This window comes from Rhipicephalus sanguineus, chromosome 11 (assembly GCF_013339695.2).
Source record: "Rhipicephalus sanguineus isolate Rsan-2018 chromosome 11, BIME_Rsan_1.4, whole genome shotgun sequence".
NCBI lineage: Eukaryota > Metazoa > Arthropoda > Arachnida > Ixodida > Ixodidae > Rhipicephalus > Rhipicephalus sanguineus.
The window spans coordinates 135,228,448-135,254,364 of record NC_051186.1 but is presented as its reverse complement, the minus strand read 5'-3'; the positions used below and the strand labels follow the sequence as shown (position 1 = coordinate 135,254,364).

The 25,917-nt window shown below is 45.4% G+C and overlaps 1 protein-coding gene across 1 annotated transcript in view; it reads left to right on the top strand.

Moving 5' to 3' along the window:
* Nucleotides 1–2,795: 2,795 nt before the first annotated feature.
* LOC119374614 (saccharopine dehydrogenase-like oxidoreductase) overlaps nucleotides 2,796–25,917 on the top strand; it is a 199,011-nt gene continuing 175,889 nt past the window's right edge. The window contains exon 1 of the mRNA XM_037644780.2: nucleotides 2,796–3,060. Within this exon, the coding sequence (XP_037500708.1) occupies nucleotides 2,886–3,060 (175 nt within the window). The 5' untranslated portion in view covers nucleotides 2,796–2,885. The remainder of the gene's footprint in view (nucleotides 3,061–25,917) is intronic.

The following is a 25,917-nucleotide window of genomic DNA, read 5'->3' as shown; positions in this document are numbered from 1 at the left end:
CGCAAGGGTCAATGTACGGGGCAGATTTTGCGCCCCCCCCCCCCCCCCCCCTGTGCGCACGCCTATGCTCCTGAGATGATTTTTTCCACGAGATTTGCAATGAATCGAAATATTTCTAGCCTTCATAAGAGCCCCACAATAATACTGAGGTGCTTGAATGTTAATGCAATATGCTTCTGTATTGCACTGCAGGATGTAAAATTCGCTGCTCCAAAGTGCTCCCAGATGCAAAATTATCTGCTCCAAAGTGCTCCAAGATGACAATTTTGCTGCTCCAAAGTGCTCCAAAACGGAAATTTTGCTGCTCCAAAAATTGCTCCAAATCAGAAGTCCTCGGTAGCATCACTGCGTTTCTTAATACATGACAGCATTTTATCATATCTGTAATTGGAAATGTTTCTTTAGAGTGACTTGATGATCTGTTATTTGTTGTAAATCCTACGTAGCTTACTTGCTTTCTCTGTATGCAGCTTTTCTTCACTGCTGTTTGTGCAAGATATTGGGCCTGAGACCACGCCAGCTAATGCGGAAGCCAGTGCAGTTTCTTTGACGAGACTTGGAGTGCATTCATGCAGAATTTTATTTACGTCGCTGCCGTGCCACTCAGCTTCACCTTGTGCGGTCACCTTCCGGCGTGTTTTGTGCCACATTTGGTTGTGCTTTATTCATTAATAAAGCCGATTTGACAACATCATGGGATAATTTATTGTTGCTGAGAAGCGCGATTATTTATTTGCGCGCCATCCGCTAAACATCATTTATGTAGTACAGTATACGTGTTGATCCCCTGCGTACGTGTTCAAATTTATTATAAACCGATGTCTTTTACATGAAAATTGGATATGTATGGTGTGCTGAAGTAGCCAATAATTCACGCGGCATATACGAGCGACCGCAACAACTTAATTCGGTCCGCAATAAACGCGAGCAAACTCAGCGTCGAAAACTTATATATGCAACAGTGGGGACATGCGTGGGTGAACAGGTATGTACGTATGTTAGTGATCTTGCTTGATTGTTTGGTCACTTGCTCGACGACTGACATAGGAAGTGTGAGAAAAACAGGAAAGTGCTCTCGCGGGAGCTCTTTCGGTCCCTTCAATCTCTATCTTCCTATGGTAGCCGTCAGGCTGCCGACCAAACATCTGCAAAGACAGTTATATTAGTTTATTTTATATTTCGAAAGTCCAAAATTTCGAAAACGGCGAAAAAACAAGAACGTCTATAAAACGTCTTATCTTGGTCTTTTCAAAACGTCTTCTAAAGACGTCAACTAGCGGGACATTAGCACAGCTATCAGACGTCGGATAGACGTCTACGGCTACGGGAATGTCTTGACCAAGACGTCTATTAGCCCTTTTTGATAGCCGTTCAAGACGTCTTTTAGACGGGAAATAGCTTCTTTTGTGTTACATGGGTAGAGGCGAAATGCTAGATGCCTCGTTTGATCAAAGTTCGCAGTTGTTGCTAAAACGACGCCCCCCTCCCCCTTTTTCCAGCATCTCCCCATGCGCATCCGCGTGACGGAGATGGCCGGCGCGTTTCATCGCTGCTTGACACGCTAAGCAACCCCATGTTGTCAAATTGAATTGTCTGCAGCCCTCCACCGCGGCGTCTCTCATAGCCCGAGCAGCTTTGGGGCGTTAAACCCCATAAACAAAAATATGAACTTTTCCATGCAATTATTGCTCACATGTACTTTGACTGCAAATCAGTATCACGTAGTCAGGTGATGTTCTCGGTATTTTTACGCCCCCCCCCCCTCCCTCGGGAAATAAACTTCTGGCCAAGCCCCAGCTTGAGCATGCAGCCTTTCCGAACTCGACTTTGGGATTAGCTATATCATTAAAAATTCAATTAATGAAAGTGATACGTTTATCAATTACAATGGCGTATGTAAAAATGCGCATAAATGACATGTTTAATTGAAATGTTTGCGGGGTTACTTCAGTATTTGCATAATTACACACCCTCTGAAGATATTCAGGAAGAACGATCCATTTCCTGGCTTTCATTACTTGCTCATTAATGATACTTGAGAAGAACAGCAAGAAGACGCATACACGAAGGAAAGGAATACACCACGCTGGACTGAGAAATAACTGAAAACCACACTGGCCTCAGAAACACACATGTTCTCAGAATGTTAAAAAAAGGGGGGTGAAACATCAAATTTGCCCTAACTTAATGTTTGCGTCTCTTTTCGCGGGTTTTCTCAAGTTCAGTATGAAGAACTGGCTCAGCCATGGGCCACCGTGGCCATGGGCGTAGGCAGGGGGGTGCAAAAGGGGCACTTGCCACCCTCAAGCCACACCGGCACTTGCCCACCCAAGCTATGCCAGCTCTCTCTCTCCCCCCCCCCCTTTCCCTAGCCGCGATGTAACACGGATTTGCACCCCCCAAGGCTGCTTGTGCTGCTTGCTGATCAGCAAGCAGCACTTTTACAGTAAATTTGTCTGGCAGCTAGCCTTTTATCCAGCCGCAGGATCATGCAGAGTCCAAGAGCGTCGCGGTCATTTGTTCGTCCTGTTGCCGCTGTGCAGCCTGGCACGAAACATGTCGGCATTATGGACGCGGACACGTAACACGTGTAATCTCTTTTGCTGCGTATTGCAAAATCCGGACTATGCATCTCATCCGGTGCGCCGATACGGTAGCAGCGGCCGCACCGGCGCACCTCGCTACTGTGGATGCGACGTGTGCGCCACCACTGGCATGGATCATAGCTACACACGACGCGTGCTATCACTGCTATCACCACTCTCACTTGAAGCCACCGCACAGTTGCACGGTAGTTTGCATCAACAACGCACGCGGAAACTCGGGGAGACTCAGCGACACGCCTTCGAAAGCGGTAGAAGGTGCGCAGCGTGGACAACGACAGGATGGCTTCGCGAGAGCTCGACATCGTCCTCTTCGGCGCCACGGGTGTGACGGGCTTGTATGTGGTGGAGGAGCTGCACCGTTCTTCCGAGGGCCTTCGGTGGGGCGTCGCCGGGAGGAACGCCGAGAAGTTGCGGAGCACTCTGCGCGAAGCCGCCAAGAACCTCAGCCTAGAAGGTAGGAGGTGTCGACCGAGATGACATACACTGATTTCCGTTGACGCTGTTCTTTTTCTTCGCCTTCATGTCTTGGAAACGTTACTCGGCGAGTTAGTGAATTAACATGCCATCGCATTGATCGCCATCATTTTGAAAAAAAGAAAAAAAAGGGCGATTTTGTTGCTGGCACTTGCACCTCAATAACTAGCTGTGCCGACTATTTGAAAGGTCAGTTGAGAGCAGCATTGTGGCTCAGTAGTAGAACAGTCGACTCCCGCGCAGAATGCCCGGATTCGGAATATGTACCAGCGACGCACTGTGGTGACAGCTGCCAAATAATTAAAAACAATTTCGGTGGCGGAAGTCATGAAAGGATCGCTTCGGGAGCCTTCAGATCGTCGCCGCGAATAAGCCTACGGCGTATCTGAATATATATTTTATGATGATGCACGTAGAACACTTAAGCACAGAAAATAATCGCTAAGAAACAATATTGACAGAAATAGTACGAATCGCATGGGTATCAGGCCTTGCTATTATGTTATCTCCTGAGGTGTGCGAATATTCTTAAAATTTTAGCAACGAATTATTTGCCTCAGAGCAAGCCTGCATGAAATATTCACTACTTGAAGCTCAGAATGGTCATCAAATAGTTCTCGAATACCAACACCTATGGGCAATCGGAAAAGAAAAAAGAAATCTAGGTGAATTGCATCATTGTTGCTTATTATAATAGATTGTGTGGCTGGGATAGTTTGCGTTTACTTGCAAGTTTTACAATCACAAAATAGTACACTGGACTGTGAAGCATGTATTCCACTTGTTATGTCTTTTGATATGAACTGTTGCTTAAGTATTTATTACCTGCAGTGGGTAACATGGTGAACAAGCATAGCCCTTTGTACGCATAAGTTAGTGCACAAAGAGCACAGCGTCATCAGGCATGCAGTGATGTGATTGCTTGGCCAAACTGTGCCAAGAGGCAATACCTACTACAGCCTGCTCATTCTTTCTTCAATATCATTGTTTGCTCCAAGTGTGCACATAGAAGTCATTTTTGTGGTTTTTCATAGAAAAAGGTGTCAAGTTTAGTTACTGCTGTAATTATGAGTAGTCATTGGAGCAGAAAGGTGAGCACTATGCATAATTGGAAAGATCTCTAAAGGCAAGTACTCAATTGAAGCACTTAACTGAAGATACTATCGCATTATGGTACAGGCAATGAGCTAGTAAATTGCAGTTGTCTCCTGTTGATGAGGGTTGCAACGTGGGCTTGTTGGTTACTCGCATGAAAGGCTTTTGGTGTAGTGCGAAAGGAAACACGGACACGAGAAGGCACACAGGAACACCACACAGCACCCCACACAGCGCTGTGTGGGGTTCCTTTGTGCCTTCTCGTGTCGGTGTTTCCTTTTGTGCTACACCAAAAGCCTTTCCTGTAGATGAATTCAGCATGCCAAACCACCATTCACACTTCAACGGTGCCCATTGCAATTGCCTTGCTCTGCTGCAAAGACGTGCACACACAGTGTCTCGCAAATGGCAACTTCAGCATCGAAGCATTTGCCCTGCCATAAACTGCAATGCCATTATTTTGTGGAGCAAGAGCGTGCGTGCAACATTTGCTTTGTACGTATCTAAGCTTGAGGAGCGGATTGAACTCTTTATGTACAGACCATGACGCCCAGGAATGAGAGGAGGGTGAAGCCAAGGTTGCCGTGTGTTGAGAGAGGCACACAGTAATTGTTTGGATCAAAATTGGAAGTTCATATGCGAAAGTTTATTCCACTAATCTACTTCGTGTCTAGAAACAATGCAGTGTTAAAAAGTACTGGCACAAAATTTTGACATCTTGTTTTTTCTGTTCCAATAAGTAGCTTATCACAACTGCTTGAGATGTTTAATTATTTGGAGATGGTTTTACTGTGCCCAGTCGCAGTTTCACTGAGCACCAAGTGAGGTGGGACCTAGAATGGTTTTTATGTGAACATATATGGCTATGTGAGAAGACAAAACCGCATTCACATGAGCTCCGTGTTGACAACTCCATTCAATGAAGGCTTCCTGGGTGCTGCTGTAATCTTTTCCGGGATGTAAATATGCACGACCCCCCAAAAATGCACTGCCTAGGCAAGGACGTCAGCCTTTGTACTCCTGTGCAAGTCTGTAAAGGAGGTGCTCCCTTTTTTTCGTCGAAAAAAGGTCTCCTAGGAGAGAGTGCTTGCAAGGATTATGGCAGCCAACACAACCTCATGATGCTGGTGGCTGTTGGCTGTTTCCATTGAGACCAAGTTGATGTTGTGAGATGGGGTGTTTCACATTGTGTGATGCACACTTTAAAATTGATTTTAAATACGTTATAAGCAATATTAGCCATTCATATTTTGTAGATTATGTGCGTATCCACAGAAATCTATCCCCCAAGTTATCTCGCCTTCAAAATTTTGTGTCAGTACTCCTTAAATGTTTTCAGGCAATGGAAGGGATATGGCTTGGGGCTCACCCCTAGCAAAAAATGCCAACTGGCCCATGCATTGAATTTACTTTATCAAGTAGCATAAATAGTTTCGAAATGTTGAGCTGGAGAGAACTACTGCGTGATGCAATTATAAGTTTTTGTAAGAGGCCGTTGTTTTCCCTGGATCATTGATTACATTAATTTCAGTGAACAATACATGTATATACTCGGACAGGCTGTTTCATGCGTGTTTTATGAAAATGTGTAGTGCTGTTTGTCCAGGAGTACACAGGGCACTTAAGTTTTGATACCATACAGGTGTCAGAATTTGTCAGGTATTTCACAAGCTGTAGTCGCCTGTGGTATCTTGCTGAGCGGGCACAGTGCCACGGCTTCTAGGTATCTCAGGTGTGCTTCTCGGCTGCAACAAGAGTTCACATTAAAAGAACTTGCAGTGATGGAAGTGCTGCTCCAATTGCTCCAAACTGCTCCAAAAGAGAAATGCTGCTCCATTCTGCTCCAAAGTGTAATATTTGTTAGTAACTGCTCCAAACCTGCTCCAAAATGGCATTGGGGAACTAAAAACAATGAACTTTAACCGTGTGACCATCCAGCGAGCCTAAACGAAAACCAAAATGAGCTCTGTACTATCATCTAGTATGCAGCTTGTATACTAGCTGTACATTAGCACATTGACAGTGCTACATGTCCTGGCATTGTTAATGTATAGGGTGTTTCAAGAAATGTGTCCAAAAATAATCAAAAATAAGAGAAATGGAATCTTTGCTCACTGCCTTCATACTTACTTTTTCTGTGGTGGGAGACATTTTAAAATGACCAGACACAGTTTTTACGACATTAATAAAATAAAATAAATAATTTAACTTTTTAATTAGTGGAGACAGACGGTCGGTTCAAATGGAAGAATTGCTGTCCTTCCTGTGAAAAGGCCATTGCCACTTTGAGATTTTGAGAAATCAGCCTCTGGTAATTATTGCGGAGCAATGAAATTCACCCATATTCACTGGCGAAACCGAAACCACATCTCCCGTGAGTGCAACTAGCAGACGACCAGAATGACGTCACTGTTCACGACGGAAATTGCAGGCGTGTTAGTTATGCATTTTTAACGTACGTACGCCCTAGGTGGTCTAATTGCAAAAGAAACCCACACAGCCACAAAGCAAAGTCAGTAGATGGTTGGTACAACGAGGCTTGCTCATTCTACACGTCTTGAAAGAGTATGGCTGTTGCGCTTTTCCGAGTTTCGGTTTTACCAGTGAAATTTGTCAAAATTTGCCATGTTTCATTACTTTATTTATTTATTTGAAATACCTTACAGGCCCGTTGGGCATTGTGTAAGGGGGCTTTAAAATCGCATCATTCAACACAACATAAATGGTATCAAAGAACAGAAAGAAACTATTGTACATCATAGAAAACTTCAACACTTCATACATAATACGTACATAATGCATAATACATACAGAATAAATACATGATACATGCACAAAACGGACACAATAAATACAAATCTAGCCTTGTTAATGGGTGACCTCAATGAAATGTGTAATTAGTTGGTGATGGAATGTGTCAGGGCTGGACAATGAAGCTATGTTCTCGGGCAGGGTATTCCATAATCTGATGGCGCGTGGAAGTGCTGCTGAATTGAATGTTAGTGTCACCATATAGACGTGTAAAACTTATATTGTTATGCAATCTTTTGGACGTTTGAGATGGGACATAGAGATGAAATGAACGTGACCTATTAGAATGTATACATACTTGTAGAATAACAGGAGTAGGGCTATGTCACGGCGCCTACCTAATGATTGTTGGGAAACATAGAGTTTCATACAATACCCTAGAGAGGAAACTGGCGCTGCGATCGTTCAACCACCATGGGAATGATGGGAAGTACAGGCTTCGGATTGGATAGCGTTAGCTAGCGAACTGTCTACGGATCTTTTTCTACAGTTTCAGTTTCGTTCTTCGCGAGGCGTGGGTAGTGGGGTGCGTTTCAAAGCATTCAAGCAGCGCCTTTGTTGTTCAAAGAGGCTGAAGACCGCTAGATCTCTTGGTTTGCTGCGACGCTGCAGCTTTACAGGTTGTATTTGACAGTTTTAGCAAAGCGTCGTGCACTCACCGCTGCGCACAGATGTAGCGTCCCATGTCAGTGCAGCAAACTGCATCGAGTTCACGTTTGTTTGATAAGCGCGTCTTACCAAAACTCGTTCAAATCAGTTGCAAAATGACGGCGAAGCTAAGTAGACGCACCGTCGCGCTCCTCTGACTCGACTTCACAACAAAACGAGAGATGCGTTGGAGGCAGACCACTTGAACAGACGCACCTGGCACCGCAGCAGACGATACGTTAAGTGTTTCTCACTCAATACAGTACTGTTATTTCCGTAAATAGATAATGCGTACTTTCGAGGGAAAAACAAGCGTGTTTCTCTTCAAGTGTTGTACAAAAATATTTCATTATTTGGTGATGCCAAATCTGGAACACAATTGCAGAGCAATGCATACCCTGGTGGTTGAATTTGTCCAGGTTTCAGTGCTATCTCACGGTCACGCAAACTTTTTGCAATAAGTTTTACATACAAAAGAATGAAGCAAGTTTTAATTGGAATTAACTTCATATACCTTTGTTTTACACTCGGCAAACAAGCGTTGCGAATCTCAAGAACCTAATCCATCCGAAGCAAATCCGAAGCCTGTACTTCCCATCATTCCCATGGTGGTTGAAGCGCGTCTCAAGCAGCCCGCGTAGACACTAGCGCCAGATTCCCCTCTAGGTATTATTGTAAGAAACTCTATGTTGGGAAAGATCAGTTTTAATTCGTGTGACACTTGAATGTTAGCTATATATTTTCGCAAGATGAACCGTGCTGCCCTATTTGGATAAATTCTAGTGCGGTAGTTATTATGATATGGAGACCAAATGGAGGACGTGAACTCAAGTTGTGGGCGAACAAATGTGAAGTAAGCTAGTTTACGAATATTAGCAGGAGAATTTCTGAAGTTGCGCCATATGTAACCTAAGGATTTTTAAGCACTTGTGCATACCGATGAAATATGAAAGGACCATGATAGATCTGAAGCAAGGTTAACACCAAGGTATTTGTAATGGGACACACACGATAGTAGGCAGTCTTGAATGCGGTATATATAGTTAGAATTTTTATGTTTACGGCTGAACTTTACATTTTGATGTGTTAAGGGTCATTAGCCACATGTCATTACTCGCTAATAATTGCCAGCGGCTGCTTTTGTTAAATCTGAAAGCGGCAACTTTTCGCAGAAATGGCTGCAATTTCCCATTTGACTCGACCACCCGTCTCCTGTAATTAAAAAGTGAACTTAATTTATTTAATTCCTGCCGTAATTGATGCCTCTACTCAGCTTAAGATGCCGCCACAGAAAAAGTAATTACGAAGACAGCGTGAAAATATCTCATTTTCCATATTTCTGAGAATTTTCGGGCACATTTCTTGAAACACCCTGTATACCTGATTTAGTTGTATATTTGTACTTGACAAGCAGACTATTTTTGTAAAATGTGTGTGAGATTAGTTCATTATCATAATGATTACTAACTGTATCCGTGATGACTTTGATGTGTGACTGATTACATCTTGCACTTCGTCAGCTTTGACCTCATGTATGCCACAAGAACTGGCATTTCAAATGTATAGCTCATTTAGCTTATTTTATTTTTGAAATTTTCATGCTGGCTGTTTTGGTGAATATCAAAATAACATATTGAACTCGTACTGATTATAAACTGCTGCTTTGTCAAGTAGTTACATGCAGTGATTCCACTCCTGCGCCAACTGCGCCAAAGTGCGCCAAATTGAATTTACTGCGCCATCCTGATAATATCGACAAAAATTGCGCCAAACTGCGCCAAAGTCTCGGGTTTGGCGGCGTCTATCACCGGCAATCGCACTGCCGGTGCGTCAGAACATGTGCAGCTTGATCTTGGCGCTACCAAAGTCGCAACCATGGACCAAGAATTATTCCGCTGAATAAATAGCGCTCGCGCGTGCGTCCCGAGTAAGCCACGATGCCATGCACGGTGCCGACGCAGCTTCTGTTCTGCAAGTCGGCTCGACAGCAAAACACGCTCTCCGCAGAGGCTCGTGACGTCTAGGCCTCTCGGTAGCGAGAAAGTGCGACGGCGATTCATCGGCGGACGTCGTCTGTTCTAGAAACGCTGCTGATAGCTCGTTTCAAGCGTCGTACGGCACATAATGAAAGCAATGTTCAGTAATAACTACATGCGTGCCGCTAAAATGTCTGTCACTTCCGTTTCTGGACATTGCGGAATGAAATCTGGGATGGCTAGCAGTATATATATGGAACAATATCGAATTTTCCTTGCTTCGCGTTTATGGAAGAGCACGCGAACGGTGGGAACGCGTTGACACTTCCTCAGATATACTTTATTCATGGATCTTCATCCAGAAGAGCTTTTTCGTCCGCCGCGGTGGCATAGCGGTTACGGTGCTCGGCTGCTGACCCGAAGGTCGCGGGTTCGATCCCGGCCGCGGCGGTCGCATTTCGATGGAGGCGAAATGGTAGAGGCCCGTGTATTTAGATTTAGGTGCACGTTAAAGAACACCAGATGGTCGAAATTTCCGGAGCCCTCCACTACGGCGCCTCTCATAATCATATCATGGTTTTGGGACGTAAAACCCCAGATATTAGAAAAGCTTTTTCGCAATTCCTTCCACCAGCACATCCGAGTTTGTAATCACTCTGCGCTAAATACCCCTTAAAAGGCCCTGCCCTTTTGAGCTCACTAGCTAGGGTTCCGATTCTAATTTTTCGTTTGCTTTTATAAAAATGTCATCTCATTAATAACAGCATATCTCTTGATCGGAGCAGCCGCAAATGCGCAGCTCTCAGTAGCGGGCCCGTCGCTGACGGCGCACAGTGAAGCGGCTACGCCACGTTACACGTCCGCCCCTCGCTTTCGAGGGTCAATAGCTGACGGTTAAAAAAAAAACCCGGTTTCGCTGAAGGGCGAAGCAATGAATGCGATACCAACAAATTGTATGGTTAAAAGAAGTAAGGCTAGCAGCTAACTCTTTTGGATCCGATCTCGCGTAACTGAACAAAACGCTGGTTTAAGGGAATATGGCCGCTCCAGGAACCGAAGTGTTTTCGTGCTCTTAGTTCTCTAAACGCGAAGTAAGCGTTGAGAGCACAGCAAATTCACGAGCCGTCTCCTGATGCCTCGAGATAGCGCGCGCGCAAGCGACTGCGCCCTTCGAACGATGCGTCCCCCCCCCCCCCCTCCGCTCCCCTGGCGTCCCTTCGTGCTCCTTACGAAAGACGGGCGGGGCGTTTCCTCTCTGTTTGATGAGCAATCGACGGCAGGCCCGCACGCGGGAAGATGTTATCTCATGCGCTGTCCGTGCGACGGAGACAGACGGCCGGCTAGTTTAATCTCCGCTTCAGCCGCGTTCGTCGCCAGCGCTAGCGAGCTTTTACCCGCGGCTAGAATGAGCGTGGTGACGTTATTAATTTGGACTTTATACGGAAAATTATGGCAACGGCGACGGCAAAAATCCGCCGAGAGTGTCCATATAATTGCTATCACAATAATTTTTTTAAATTAAGGAGCTGTGAAGTGGATGATAAGCGAAGTTGTTTCGCACATGGCACAGAGGTGACATGGTGGGGGACAGTTTGGTATGTAAGACCAGGTTGTTAACGGCCAGGCTGTTAACGTTCAATCCGCAATATTAATGCGAAAGCCTTAGATGCTTTATCAAACACAAAAATTGACCGTCGGCGGCGTTCGATTGATGCAAAATATAACCATCATGTGATGTCATCATCACGTCATAGATCGTCAAAACTTGTGACGTCATCATGGCGTCATATATCGTGATGTCATGTGATGACGTCATCACAGGACATCGTCGCTTTACACTGCTTCCGTGATCGGTGCGCCGATCATGGAGCTAGCGTAAAACCAGGTGAGGTGCAGAAAGCTTGCAGAGAGGGAGGGGGAGAATCAACACATCGATCGAGAAAAAGAACTTGGCTTTCGCCTTTGAGTCGTCTCAGGGGAATGCATTAGGGACAGTGTGACTCTTTAGCATTGATGTACTGTTGTACGTCACGGCGTTTGTCTACCACGCCTGCTGATAACCACGTAGATGTATTTAGAGTGTTATTTCATATATTGCAATTTTATTGATCCGGTAGTTTGTTTATTTGCTAGTGTCGAAAATAATCGCCGAAGTGGTTAATTCAGAACACTCAACTGCATGAGCCCTTATTTTTTCATTAGCGAGTGAAGTATGGAGTTATCCTGAGATGATTCTTTCCATCAGATTTGCAATGAATTGAAATATTTCTAGCCTTCATAAGAGCCCCATAATAATATTCAGGTGCTTGAATGTTAATGCAATATGCTTCTGTAGTACACTCCAGGATGTAAAATTTGCTGCTCCAGAGTGCTCCCAGATGCAAAATTATCTGCTCCAGAGTGCTCCAAGATGAACATTTTTGCTGCTCCAAAGTGCTCCAAAACGGAAATTTTGCTGCTCCAAAAATTGCTCCAAATCAGAAGTCCTCGGTAGCATCACTGTACATGTGATTGCGGCTACTTTTGTAATTTGGTGCTCAGCTTTATCGCTTTTATATCATTTCTGCCACAAGTACTGGTATTTCAAATATATGTTGCTCATCTTAATTTGTGTTCAATGACCATCCGTCTGCTTAATTATTTGTTTCTTGCAATTTGAAGTGATTATTATATGTGGAATAAATATTAATATTTATGAGATGCTTAAATGATGCTTTAAACTCCAGGAGTGATTTGAAATATTTTGCCATCTGCTCCGAAAACACCAATAGCTGCTCCAAAGCACTAATTTTTCTGCTCCAGAATCTGCTCCAAAAATCAAAATGTCGCTTCCATCACTGAACTTGTCAAAATTAAATACGTTACTTTCCATAACCGCAAATTTTGTAGAGCACGGAGGAGGTTTCGGACAAAAAGTGCCAGTTAAATATTAAATCCTGTATTTTATTTACTGCACACATATGATGAGCCTAATGATTCTGTTCACAGACTTCATCACACAACTCAAATGCCTAGGTTGTACTAAAGGTACAAACTTCATCAGAACAGTAACAAGACAGCGTGGAAGATTCACACATCTTGCACTTTCAGCACTAACTGAAGTAACAGGGGGAGCTCCATTGTAGTGCAGCGATGAGACGCATTGTGGGGATACATTACGTGGCCTGAAGTCACAGTACTAAAGATACTTCAGGCTGTCTAGCCTGGTTCACAGTGTGCCATGCACAAGTGTCTCGTTTCTTTTCACTAATAATTCATTTTTGGTCGAGCGATGTGAACTTTGACGTTCATTTTCGTGTTCAGGTTGCTTGTAATAAAAAAGTGTGCTTGTAACTTGTGTTTTTTGGAAACCTCTTCAGCTTCCCTTTAATGTCTGCAGTACTTTATGATGCAAAGGAATTATACGTGCTGTGCTGGTCTTCTGGGCTTAAAAGCCGCGTTATATAAAACTTTGAGCGAAAATAAACGACGCAGGATGAAAAAAGTAAACACACACCACAAACGCTCTCTGTGTTTCCCTTCTTCGTCCTCTGTCGTTTATTTGCACTCAAAGTTTTATATCATAATGTGATACTAACTAGCCCACCTAGCTATCCTGTTGAAAAGCTGTGCAATTTGACGTATGCAAATTTTTTTACCACTTTACCATACACCCAGAAAACGTCAGCGGGATATCTCTATGTCTACATCACACCATGTGCTGGATTTTATGTGGCTTTTAGAGATTCATTATGTCCATGCATTGTTTGTCGGATGATGCCATGAGCTGTACTTTCTGCAGATGTTGGATGTCTTCAGAATGTCATTGTAGCGGGCCAATATTGACATTCACTAGCCACCGTGGTGGCAAAGTAATTACGGTGCTCGGCTGCTGATCCAAAAGCTGTGGGTACGAACCCGGCTGTGGCGGTCGCATTTCGATGGAGGTGAAATGCTAGAGGCACGTGTACTTAGATTTTGGTGCATCTTAAAGAACCCCAGGTGGTCAAAATGTCCGGAGCCCTCCACTACGGCATTCCTCATAATCAAATCATGGTTTTAGCACATAAAAACTCATATATTATTATTAATGGTGATATTCACTGGGAGGCTCAAGCAATACTGTACAAGAAGCCATAGAACTGTTTGTTAGCACATAATAAGGAAGCACTAAAAGGGAAAGGAGAGCACTTGTCGTTGTTTCGCTATAGGTAAACATAGTTTTATGGTTGTTAGATAGATATCAACTGACTAGCCCAGCAGCAAGTGCTACTCAGCGCTATACAAGTAGCTATAAGCAAAGATAGGGCTGGTAAGCTGCTAATTGGTAAATCTATTTACTTAAATACAAATGCACAGAGAATATTTTCAAGAGTTTGCAGCACAAGCACGTAAGTGCTGAAAGGAAGGCGACAGAGTGAAGAACGGAAGGCAAAGAGGGGCGCACACGAGCGCAGACTACTTACTGAATTATTGTTCACGACACATATGTGCAGATATATATACAAACAGGTAAAAAACTTTTTTTTATCAAGCACACATCAATAACGTGTCACAATTCGGTAAGTTGACTGATAAAACCAAGGAAGAGTGATATCGATTGAAAGACTAAAGTAGATCCAAAAGCGCAAATTCCTTTTCATGCAAAGCACCCGAGGGTTTGACTTATGCGCATGTTATCATATATTTTCTAATACAATAAGCCTCTGCAATTTCCTGCGTTGCTTGGTCTTTATGGCATTCCAACACATACCCAGCCTGGAACTGAGGTTGGCAGCTGCAACTTTTACTGTGCATAACTAGGTTGGAACTTTTTCCTTTGCATATGTCATTCGTATGCTCCCCTAACCTCTTATTTAAACAACGTCCAGTTTGTTCAATGTAGCTGCGCCCGCACGTTTAGAGGTAGCCTGTAGGCAACACCCACGGAGAGTTCTACAAATTTATTTGCATGTTTTACTGCGCATACTTGACATCTCGCTAAGGCGCTCGTCTGTCAGCCTACAAATCTGTCCAACTTTGCACGGGGCTGATAAAACCACATCGACACCAAATCTCGACCTCATTTTCTTCAGCCCATAAGATATATTCTAAAAGTATGGGATAACAGCCACTCTATTCTTTTCTTTCTGTAGTACGATATGGAACTGCGCGGTTGACGGAACACAAGAAGTAGTACACAGGACGAGTGCAGAATCTGCGCTCGTCCTCTGTACTACTTCTTCTTGTGTTCCGTCAACCGTGCAGTTCCATACCGTACCAATGTTGTACCGACTAGCCCCCCAATGCACATTACTTGAGTTGATTTCTTTCTGTCTTTCTGGTTTCCCCTGTTTCAGTTATTTTACGTTCTGCAACAACTTTCACACACTGATGAAATGACGAAATTCAGAAATCCCGCTGAAAGAGGCCTGTCTACTTGCGTTTTTACACTGTTGGTCACCATATATAAGCAAGACTTAGATAAGGCTGCGTTTATGGCAGACGATGCAATCACTGTCTTTACCAGGTTTGAATGGCTGGAGGCGTAATTTAACACAGGCTTAACGCTTTGCGACTGGTATTCCCAACAAATGTGATTTGGTAATAGCCTGATATTTATATCTAAGAAGCGCAACGATTCCTGTTGAGGAACCTCTCAGGTGAAATCCAGCCCGTACGCTTTAAACATGTTCAGCAAGGTCATTTCTATTTTTTTATGGAAGGCTGCAGGAAAATCAGATAGTCGTCCACATATCTGAAGGCAACTTTAACGAAGCCTTCTAGTTTCTCTTTAAGAATCCTGTCAACCTTGGCAAGGAAAATTTCACTCAGGATCGGGGCAACTCTTGAATCTATGCACACCCCCATGCGTTGTTTACAGGGAGACACCCCCACGCGACACAAAGGTGGAATCCAAGGAGAAAAGCAATAGTTCCACGAAACTGCTAACACTAATGCCACAATTGTTGATGAACACGTCTTCGCTATTATCCTTGGTAATACATTCCTTAACATATTGTAACAAGATGATCTGATGAATGGAGTGAAACAGGTCAACAATGTCCGCGTTTAAAATGGGACACCCAATAGAATTATGATCCTTCAGGCAGCTGACAACCTCCTGTGAATTGCGCATGCGGTAGGGATCATGAATTACCAGGCGAGGTAGGCTTTTCTGTAGGTAACCCACCTAAAAATTTCTGCCAGGTCTCCCTTTTAGAAACAGTGGCACGCAGTGGTTGTTCGGGTTTGTGGCTCTTGATAGTGAAAAAAATTGACAATTCTTGTAATTGTGCTTTCTGTATACTACAGGCCAAACCTAGCAAATCCACTGCCTCAAGACTATCGTGGGCTTCTTTCTTGATTTTTGAACTCTTAACTGTAACTTTTACAAAGCGTTTCCCAACAGCTTGTGAAGCTTTGCGCGGAAACGAAAGTCTTCATTGGGCAAGGTTACAAGAAGGCCTTCCTTATCTGCCTGAAGTATGCACAGATTTTTCTTGGCTGTTGATGTCCGGAAGAAGTTTGAAACTTGTGCTGGGAAGTTAGCCCTGTCTAGAGGTCATACCAAAAGTATGGGCAAAATCCTCAGGTCAGAACGCTGCAGACAAGTGCGCTTCTACGGGAAGCTTGGCAATGTGTCGTTGCACACCCTCTCCCTATCTGAGCGAGTGCACAATTTTCCTCACTTTCTCTCCCTCCGAGCGATTCACTCTTGGCGAGGCGCCACCCTTTCGCTTTTTCCACCGAGCCTCAATCTCGCCCCTCAGGTCAGGTGACCTGCATGATGCCTACTACTCCTACCACGACAAGGATGATGGCACAGGGTAGATTAAGACAGCTCCTCTGCAGAAAATCCACCAGATCCCACGTGTTGTGGGAATCAGTTTCATGTGAAGAAATTGGTGAGTGGCAGCTTATGCAAGATTTTTTGCTTGAGCCAAGCGTTGTGAGGTGGATCGCTGTCTTTGTGTAAAATGAGCAGTTCTGTGCATATTGCGGTCTTAAGGCACATTGAGTACACTGGCGTGTATTCATGGTCCAACGTAACGTCAGCATCACAATAGAGCAGAGACGCCAGTTTCATTGCCACAAATTCACAGTATGGTGCGATGATGCGCATACCATAAGTAGCAGTCCTAGGCATACTTGCACAACGCTTGACTATAGTGTACGGAGTCATAGGTGCACATATGTAATGTTTACTTTGTTGATATAAGAGCGGCTGGCCAACAGTGTAATTACAATTGGCGTTGCTGTGACATGACGCTTGTGTAGGGTCTTTTTCTGAAGCAGTTTGAAACACTAGCATGGCTTTGTGGTAGAATACTTGACTGCCATGCAGAATATCTGGGTTTGACTCTGGCTTGAGCTGCAATTTTTATTCTTTGCTTCCAACAGGATATTTCACCCATCGGCAATGTTGAAGACTCCTATACCGTGTGTCTGCGACATGGGTTAAGATACACACTGTGAATCACCTGTGGCACATATCCACAAACCATAGGCATATGATCATGTGAGCAATGATGCTATTGTGGAAATTCTTCACTGGCTCCAATTCCCCAGTCGAGTCTGCGCGTTTGTGAAAGCCTTTCTCCACGATCGCAGCTTTTCCATTCGCCTAGCAGGTCAACAAGTTGGACGGTTTGTTTCCAATAGAGGTGTCCCACAGGGATCTGTGCTAGCACCAGTTCTTTTTAACGTGGCCCTCCTCCCACTGTGATGGAAGCTGGCGCTAATACACCACGCAAAATACATCATGTATGCAGATGACATCACCCTTTGGTCAGTGCACCCTGAAATCAGCTGTCAAGAACAAGCTTTGCAAGAGGCCCTCGACATAACTCATAACTGGTGCACCCAGATTGGGCTAGAAATCTCCAAAGAAAAAACGAAGTTTATGTCGGTTGCGAACAAGTATGGACGTCGTATACTTGGAGTTCGGCCTCTGCAGTTAATTTTGGATCAGCAGCCGCTACATGAAACTTCGAATCTCCGTGTGCTTGGCCTGGAAATTCACGCCACCGGATCTGCAGGACCTTGGGTCAAAAGTGCCAAACAGCAGGCATCAGAAACTATCCATCTCATACGACGGATTGCGAAGAAATCTGGTGGCGCTAACTCCAACATGGCTCGCCTCCTTGTCCGTTCGATATTGCAACCGAGGCTCGTCTACCGCGCCCAGTTTCATCACCTCACGCTGGCAGAGTGGGCACGTCTAGAGGCGATTAACCACGAAGCCATGCGGGCCATAACTGGACTGCCACGTATCACTCCGTTAACAGTACTGCAGCAGGAGTCCCAACTAAATACCATTGACGAGTTAGTACACCAGCGTCGCTGTGCGCGCAACCTCAAGCCATCAACGTTCTGTTCGGTTGCTGCATTGGCGCGGTACATGGGCCAAGAAGTTCACCAATCCCCTTCAGAGACGAGCATTATTGCCCCGTGGAACAAAATGCAACTCACTGAAAACAAACCTCTTGGTCGCCTTTACAACCCGGTTCCACGCCAGGCGAACGCCCAAGTTTCCCGTTTGCTTCGTGCCGATCACCAAGATACCGCCACTCTCGTCGCCTATACTGATGCCAGTGTGAGTGGCACCACCATTCACACCGCTCTTGTATGTCCATCAATACCAGAGGCTTGCCAGACATGCTCGTATTTTGCGGATCCCGCACCACCGGCTCACCTTGCTGAGCTGGCTGCCATACGTGACGGATTGGCAGCACTGATACCTTTTCTTATACCTGACAGATGCTCTCAGCTCCTCATTCGTACGGACTCGACGCAAGCTATCCACGATATACGACGAGTGTATCGGTCTACGTCACTCTCGGATAGTATTCACCATCTTGCTGCCTCCGCATCTGTGCGGATACGTGTTCAGTGGGTGCCTCGGGCCGCTTTGCCGGACCTTGTCAAAGCTGATTTGGCAACCCACCCACAAGTCACACCGCACCCACTACCGCATTTTCCTGAGGATGCTCAAGGACAGATGCTACGGGAAAAAGAAAGCCTCCGACGTACCACACGAGCTCTTATACCTCCGTGTGGGTCAGACCTCCCTGGTGGTTTAACCCGCCGAGAGGAGGTTACGTTGCGGAGGCTTCGTGTTGGGGTTGCACTTACCCCATCCGTGACCACCCTTTGGGCGCAAAAGTACCGCGGCCCGTATGGTACATCGTGCCCATTTTGCGACGCTCCAATCAGAGACGTAACTGTCACACACCTATTGTGGACATGCACGGGTCTACAATTAAGCCGTCGTCGTCACCTACGTGCAACAGGCCTCAGGCCTGGCCGACCACCCGACCTTGACCGCTGGATTAGTGGACCTCACCACCGCTCGTTACTGGACTTCATACACGAAGCAAATTTATATGTGTATTTCTGAATAAATATTATGCCTAAGGGCAGACTTTCGAAAAAAAAAAAAACCATAGGCCATGGTATGCAGGTATGTGCCACATATGATTAGTGGAAAAGATTTCATGACGTATGTGACATGGAAGCCGTACCATTCACGTCACACGCTGCGAATCGTGTCTATCGCACACTCATGTCTTCCCTATGCCAATTATGGTATATACGAAGTGAAGGGGGTGACCATGAGAGCGCCAAGGCATAGGCAGCTAGATAGATATATAGAGATTGATAGAAATGGTCAAAGTGCCTTTGGTTTCACTAAGAAATGCTTTGCATTTTTATTAAAACATGGTTGATCCCTCCATCATAGGAATTTGTATAACACGAAAGTGAAATGTGTCTTCACAGAACTAGCTGAATGTTTATTGTACAATGATATATGAGAGCTTGCACACTGTCTGTTGTTGTTTGGTGGGTTTTAGGCACCGTTTGATACGGATGCACCTGTGTTGACACATGGTGGCACATCTACATCCTGACAACTAATGTCCACGATCATGATTAAACCCTTGCGGTAGCTGAAGCAGTTAACACACCCCAGGGCATAGCATATGGTTAAATCCGGCACAAAGATGACATCAACAAGCACGTACTAAGCACTGGTACTCAATATTCACTCATGCAAAGTGTTCTCACGTAAGGAGAGAAATGGCAAAGCGTGCACTGCCCAGAAATTGGGTAACCTATGCCTCTGCTTATGCATACACTACCACACAGCAGTTCAGGAACACGAGAGGCAGAATTCATAGCTTGAGCCGGGAACACATGAAAGTGTTCCACTGCTATACTTGCCCTATGCAAGGATGGCTTTGGTGAGTATGTTGTTTCCTATGCCAGCTGCACTCCCACAAAAACCAAAAAGAACTACTCTTATACTAAAAAGATTGGCGAAGCTTGCACTAAGCCACGCAAGCCTTGAAACAGCAAAACTGGACGATTCTGAAGACTAATCTGGTTGCTTCTAGGTTGTTTCTAGGCCTTAGCTAGGTGATGCAGGTTGTTTGTAGGTTGCTTCTAGGTCGTTGCTAGGATTTAGCTAGGTGATGCTAAGTTGTTTCTACTTTGATTCTGAGCGCAGAGAGGTTCGAGTTAAACCACAGACAGTCACAGACGCGACAAGGATGTCCAAACTACGGAGACAGAAACTCTCGCTGAAACCAAGCATTCGAACCTCTCATAGACCTACGGGCACCTCGTCATTGGCGTAGGCCTTCCACCACTTCGGGGTCTTCTCGTAACCGCCGTTGCCTTTCCTGTTCCCTAATGTTCGGCTAACTGTTGCATTCTTCTTTAGTGGACCAGTGGTGAGACCTGTAGCACATACCCGTTTGTGATGATGACAGTTTTCTGATAGGCCGCACAGATTTCTGTGGCACTTACCCGTTTGTTGGGCTAAGTGTTGTCTTCTTCATTTTACAGCGAAAGCTGTTATGAAATCATTTCAACGGCCGTTTTTGGCGCCCTAGTCCGCCGCCGCCGGTGTCCGTAACCGCTATCGCACGAAGTAAGAAAAAAAAAAAGGAAATAAGAAAAAATTTCCAGGATGGAACGAGGTTCGAACCTGGGCCCTCTGCGTGGGAGCCCAGTGTTCTACGTCAGAGCCATGCCGGTGCTTGAAACTGCGTTGCAAAAAGACCCTATACAGGCTTCGTGTCGGGAAGGAACCACATTAACGTATGTAATGTAGCGTGGTATAAGAGTAAAATAACAACCAGGCGTCACACAAACGCGAATTCTGTAACCGGGCGTCACACAATGCGAACTGTGCAACGAGTGGGTTGTTGAATGCTTCCAACCCATTACAAAGGCCTCTGCGATAATTCTTCGTCATCAGCAACAGCATGAACAAAGTTCACATAATGCTTTACAGGTGTTTAGCGAGTACCATGGTTCTCCGCAGAATTACGAAAAATTGCATAGTGGCTGCTTCCCTACTTCACAAAAGTTATGATGATTTATAGCGTAGTGGGTTCCTAGCAAGTGAACTTCTATTGGTTGCCAAGGAAGCCCATGAGGCCCCCATCATCCATTTTCCCAAGGTCTCAATAAAGTTCCTCCCCCCTCTCTCTCTCTCTCTTTCTAGCGTCACCATATGTTATAAAGCGTGGTGGGACAGTTAAATAACGACCAGGCGTCACACAATATGAATTACGTAACTAGTGGGTCGTTTAAAGCTTCCAACCCATTACAAAGGGCTCAGCCGTAATTCTTCGTCATCAACCGTCGCATCAACAAAATGCACATAATGCTTTACAGATGGTACCTCGCTTCTCCGCAGAATAACGAATAATGTGGGGGTGGGTGCTTTTCAACTTCCCAAAAATTATGATTTGTGGCGTAGTGGGTACCTTGCTAATGTACTTGTATTAGTAGCCACAAGAGAGTTTATAACAGGCTCTAGAAATGCCGCTCTTCCAGCTTTCGCTGTGACTGTGCTGCACTTTCCGCGCAGGCCTGGCGTTTTTTTTTGTGGACCAGTGGTGAGTAGTCAGATTTACCCAATTTCTGTGGCACATACCTGATAGGCCATACAGGGCAGGCCACACAGGACAGGCCACACAAACTATGGCTGCCTTAAAAAGGTTCGCTGTTAAGAGTGCCTATCCTATATTTGGGCGATTGGTAAACTTCGCCCATACCTGTATGGACGTCCGTTTGATATTGTGACTGACCATCCTGTGCTATGCTGGTTATCTTCGCTAAAAGATTCATATGGTCTGCTTGCTCGTTGGGCATTACGCCTACAGGAATGCGACATTCACGTTGTTTACCGTTCTGGCCGGAAGCATTCCAACGCCGATGCCCTATCCCACTCGCTGTTGGCTTCCGAACCTGTCTGCTCGTCTGTCTCCATGAGCGGTGCCTTTTCCATCAATATTTCTGAGATGCCTTGTGAGCAACGCAATGACCCTTGGCTCTCTTCTCTTTGGGACTTCTTCTCAAACCGGACGCCCGCTCCCATCTGCCGAACGCTTCGTCGCCAAGCCCAACACTTCGCTAGTCAATATAACCTGCTCTACCGCCTCAGCTACAAATCGATTGGCCGTAAGCGGCCACTTATTATTCCCCGACACCTCCGCTTTGACATCTGCACCAAGGTCCACGATGACCCGCAATGCGGTCACGCTGGTGTGTTAAAGACATGCACTACTTGCAGCTTTGGTACTACTGACGCGGTATGTACCGTTTCATTCGCTGGTACGTCAGGTCATGCCCTATGTGCCAATGACGCAAGACACCCGCTCAACGTATCACCGATACCTTGCAACCGTTACCATATCCCGCCCGAGCTTTTAATCGTATCGGAATCGACCTTTATGGTCTGCTTCCCTACGCTCCAAGCGGCAACCGCTCGATTTTGCTCGGTAGCGATCACCTTACGTGGTACGCTGAAATAGCTGTGTTAACTTCTGCTACCGCACAAGACGTAAGTTAATACTGGGAAACCTCATCTTAAGGCATGAGTGCCTCGGGAGTTACTTAGCAACCGAGGCTGCATTTTTCTCTCGGACGCTATTACAGTGTTGCTGAGCAAGTGTTGCGTCATACATTGCACTACCACAGCATATCATCCGCAAACTAATGGAATGACAGAGCGTTTTAATTCCTTAACCATTTATTTTTTGAGAGTTCTTCTGTCTAAGTTTAGTTTTTTAAAACTTGATATTGAATATTTTGCTTCTAAAAAGCACGTTTTGATTGACGAAAAAAATTTTTGATGTATATTAAGTCAAATTAAAGTAATGAAGTTTATTGTTCTGTGTCCTATAAGTCTCTTTCACAATTAGCTAAATGTGTGCATCGAGAAACTGGTGAATGTAACGCCAGTTTCTCGATGGCGATGTTATATGGAATGCCCTAGGAGACGCCCAGAAATGAGAACTGAGGAGGCTTGATGGGTATGTCGTTCATGTCAATGTCCCTCCATTGACATGCACTCATGACGGTGTCCTCTGAGCAGTCTTCCTCGTCTGATGAACTGCTAATCCCAATGTCATTATCATTATCACTCTCACTTGAAGAATCAAAGTAAATTTCGATATCTGAATAATTACCGCCTGAAGAGCTGGACGAAAGGCTTTTTTTCCGTGACAATGCACAAATAACGCACATGTCGCCTTCACTGGATGCCATTTTCTAAATGCAAGTGGCGAAAAATTGGAAGTGGTGGTTAAAATAAAAGAAATTGCCAAGCAAGTGCTGTCATCTGGCACACGAACTAGCTTGGAAAGGAGCGACTCTCGTCCGAAGCGCTCACTTGGAGGTCAAGCGGACGAGCCACACTCGTCCAAAACGGTTTGGGCACAGTATGTCAAGGATGAGCTGTGGTCGTCCAAAACGGTTAGGGGGTTATTTTACACTTGGTGATATGCTATGTACGCTTCACCCGATCACTCGAACTGGGACAGCATACTGCGTTTTGTCACGTATGCCTACCACACTGCAACGCAGAATAATACTGGATTTCCTTTCGTCTTTACGGACACGAACCATCATTCACAATGGACACACTTTTTCCATATTGGATGGACCAGTTGACAGCTGTTTCACGAGCAGCTGCATATGCTGAAGAATGTTGCCAGCTTGCTCGTTCTTTCACATCACAAGACCAGACGTGCCAAAAACATTGCCACGATGCATCAATTACGCCAGCGTGCTTTGCTCCAAACTCATTCGTGTGGTTAAGGGTTCTGTCTACTCCTCTGGGACTCTCCTACAAGCCTTATTTGCGGTACCACGGCCTCTATCGGGTACTGCAACAAACATCGCCAGTCAACTACCTCGTAGAGCCACTAGACGGGTCTGTGGGCAAGCGTCGTCGCGGACAGGAAATTGTGCGCGTCTCTCGGCTCCAGCAGCACCATGACCCCCCTGTGTGCTCCTGCCCTTGGGTCGCCCGGATTGCTCCCTCATTTCCTGGGAGGGATTGTAATGAAGGCAGTGGACGCAGGGCTAAAGCAAGACACAAGAGGAAGACTGCTTGTAGAACACCCTCGTTTGACTATCTCTCTTTCACTTTCTTTCTCTCACTCTGTACTTGTTCTCTCGCCCACCAGTTATTGCATCCCATGCCGGACAAATCAGCGCACATGTTGTGGGAGCAAAGCGGAAGTTCAAGAAGAGGACAAAGAGGAAGATAACAGCTGGGCATGAGTGTTTGGGGAGCGAGCAGAAGATGAAGAAGGCCAATCATGAGGATGTTTTCTGGTGACTCCGCATGGCCTGAAGAAAAGCTTAACAGCTCATCTGTTAAAAACAAGGACATCATACACAGACAGGCGTGGCCAGATTTGTAGATGAAGTATTGCTTGCCGCTTTGACACACAAGAAGATGCCACCTCCATCCTTCCTTGTGGCAGCGCATGCTCAGTGAAGCTGTTGTTGAAAGTTGCTGTTATGACTGTAAACTGTGCCGAATGGGGAAATTGATGTGAACATACCCTGCATGTCGCAGCGGCTTCATGGGCATGGAGCAAGTATAAAGGAGGTAAAACTCCTGCCAGTGTGGGATGCACGAATGACAAGATAATGTTGCAAAGATAGTATGCAACTATGCACCAATGGAGGCTCATTCAGTGGCAGTTCCTTGCTGCTGCCACAGCCGAGAAAAGAAATGCAGATGGCCGTACCCCCCCCCCCCCCCCCCCCCCAAGCATGCTGCCAAACGGTTGCAACACACGTGACCAGTTTTCTTGGCAGTCATACTGGTGGCAATTCTCCTGTCAGCCACCAGATGCTGCTAGCATCGTAGGCGTGCGCAGAGGCGGGGCAGGGGGGCGCAAAGTCTGCCCCATACATTGACTTAATAGGGAGGGGGGCGCCGCGATGAACCTTCGCCCCCTCCCCCCCCCCTGAAGGGGAACCCTGCGCACCCCTATGGCTAGCATGATAGTTGCTTTGTGGCAGCATGGCTTTATCTGGTCACGACAAATTCCTAAATGTTTCTTGCTCCATGCTCATGGGAGACGCCTAAGATTGTGCCGCGTTAGACAAGCACCACACAAATGTAAGACTTCCGCTGTAAAACGCTTTGATAGGGCATGAAATGCTGAAATTGTGCTCCATGAACTGGCACTTAAACTTGGTGTTATCCCCTTGAAATCGGTTGTGAGGTCGGTATGGTACTTGAGCTGCTTTTTGGCATTCTTTGCACAACAGTGCTTCTAGTCATTTTGCTGGGCTCGTGTGCTTCTGTTTGGCTGTCTGGGCTGGAAATTCTGGGTTCTGCCAGCCTTTACAATCGTGTTGAAGCTCCTGTGTGTGACGATCCTCAAGCTTAGCAACGTGTCACTTCTGGTCGTACTGCTGACACTTTTCCCTCTAAAGCTGCTTGTGCTCATGCTGCTTCTCAGTGGATCTCTGCACATGTGGCCTAACCATGGCAGAACTGTAAGGACACTGGCAAACAGGCAAATTGAAAAGCGAGAATGAGTAGTGAGATGGCTGTATTTCACGCTAATCCACATTTTTGTAGCTGAGCAGGACATTGCTCCACATTACGTGATCCAACGTTGGCTATCAGGTTATGCGTGCAGGCCTAGACGAAATCAGTTCAGTTAATATGAAACTAGCTGCTCATCTCATCGCCAGCCCTTTACCTTATATGACTGATTTAATGTTCACGGACTGAATATTTCCAAGTCAGCTAAAAAAAGCTAAATTCTAGTGTTTAAAAGAGTAGACCGCACCTGCATTTCTAATTATCCTCCTGTTATGATTCTTCTAGCAAGGTCGACAGCTGGGCTAGTTGGTAAGGTTTCATAATATTTAAAGCAGCGCAAATGACAGGACAAGAGGACAAGAAGTTGACACTACGAACGTTCGTTGTGTCAACTTCTCGTCCTCTTGTCCTGTCATTTGCACTGCTTTAAATGTTGTGATTCTTCCTTTTTTAGCAAGGTTATTCAAAATTA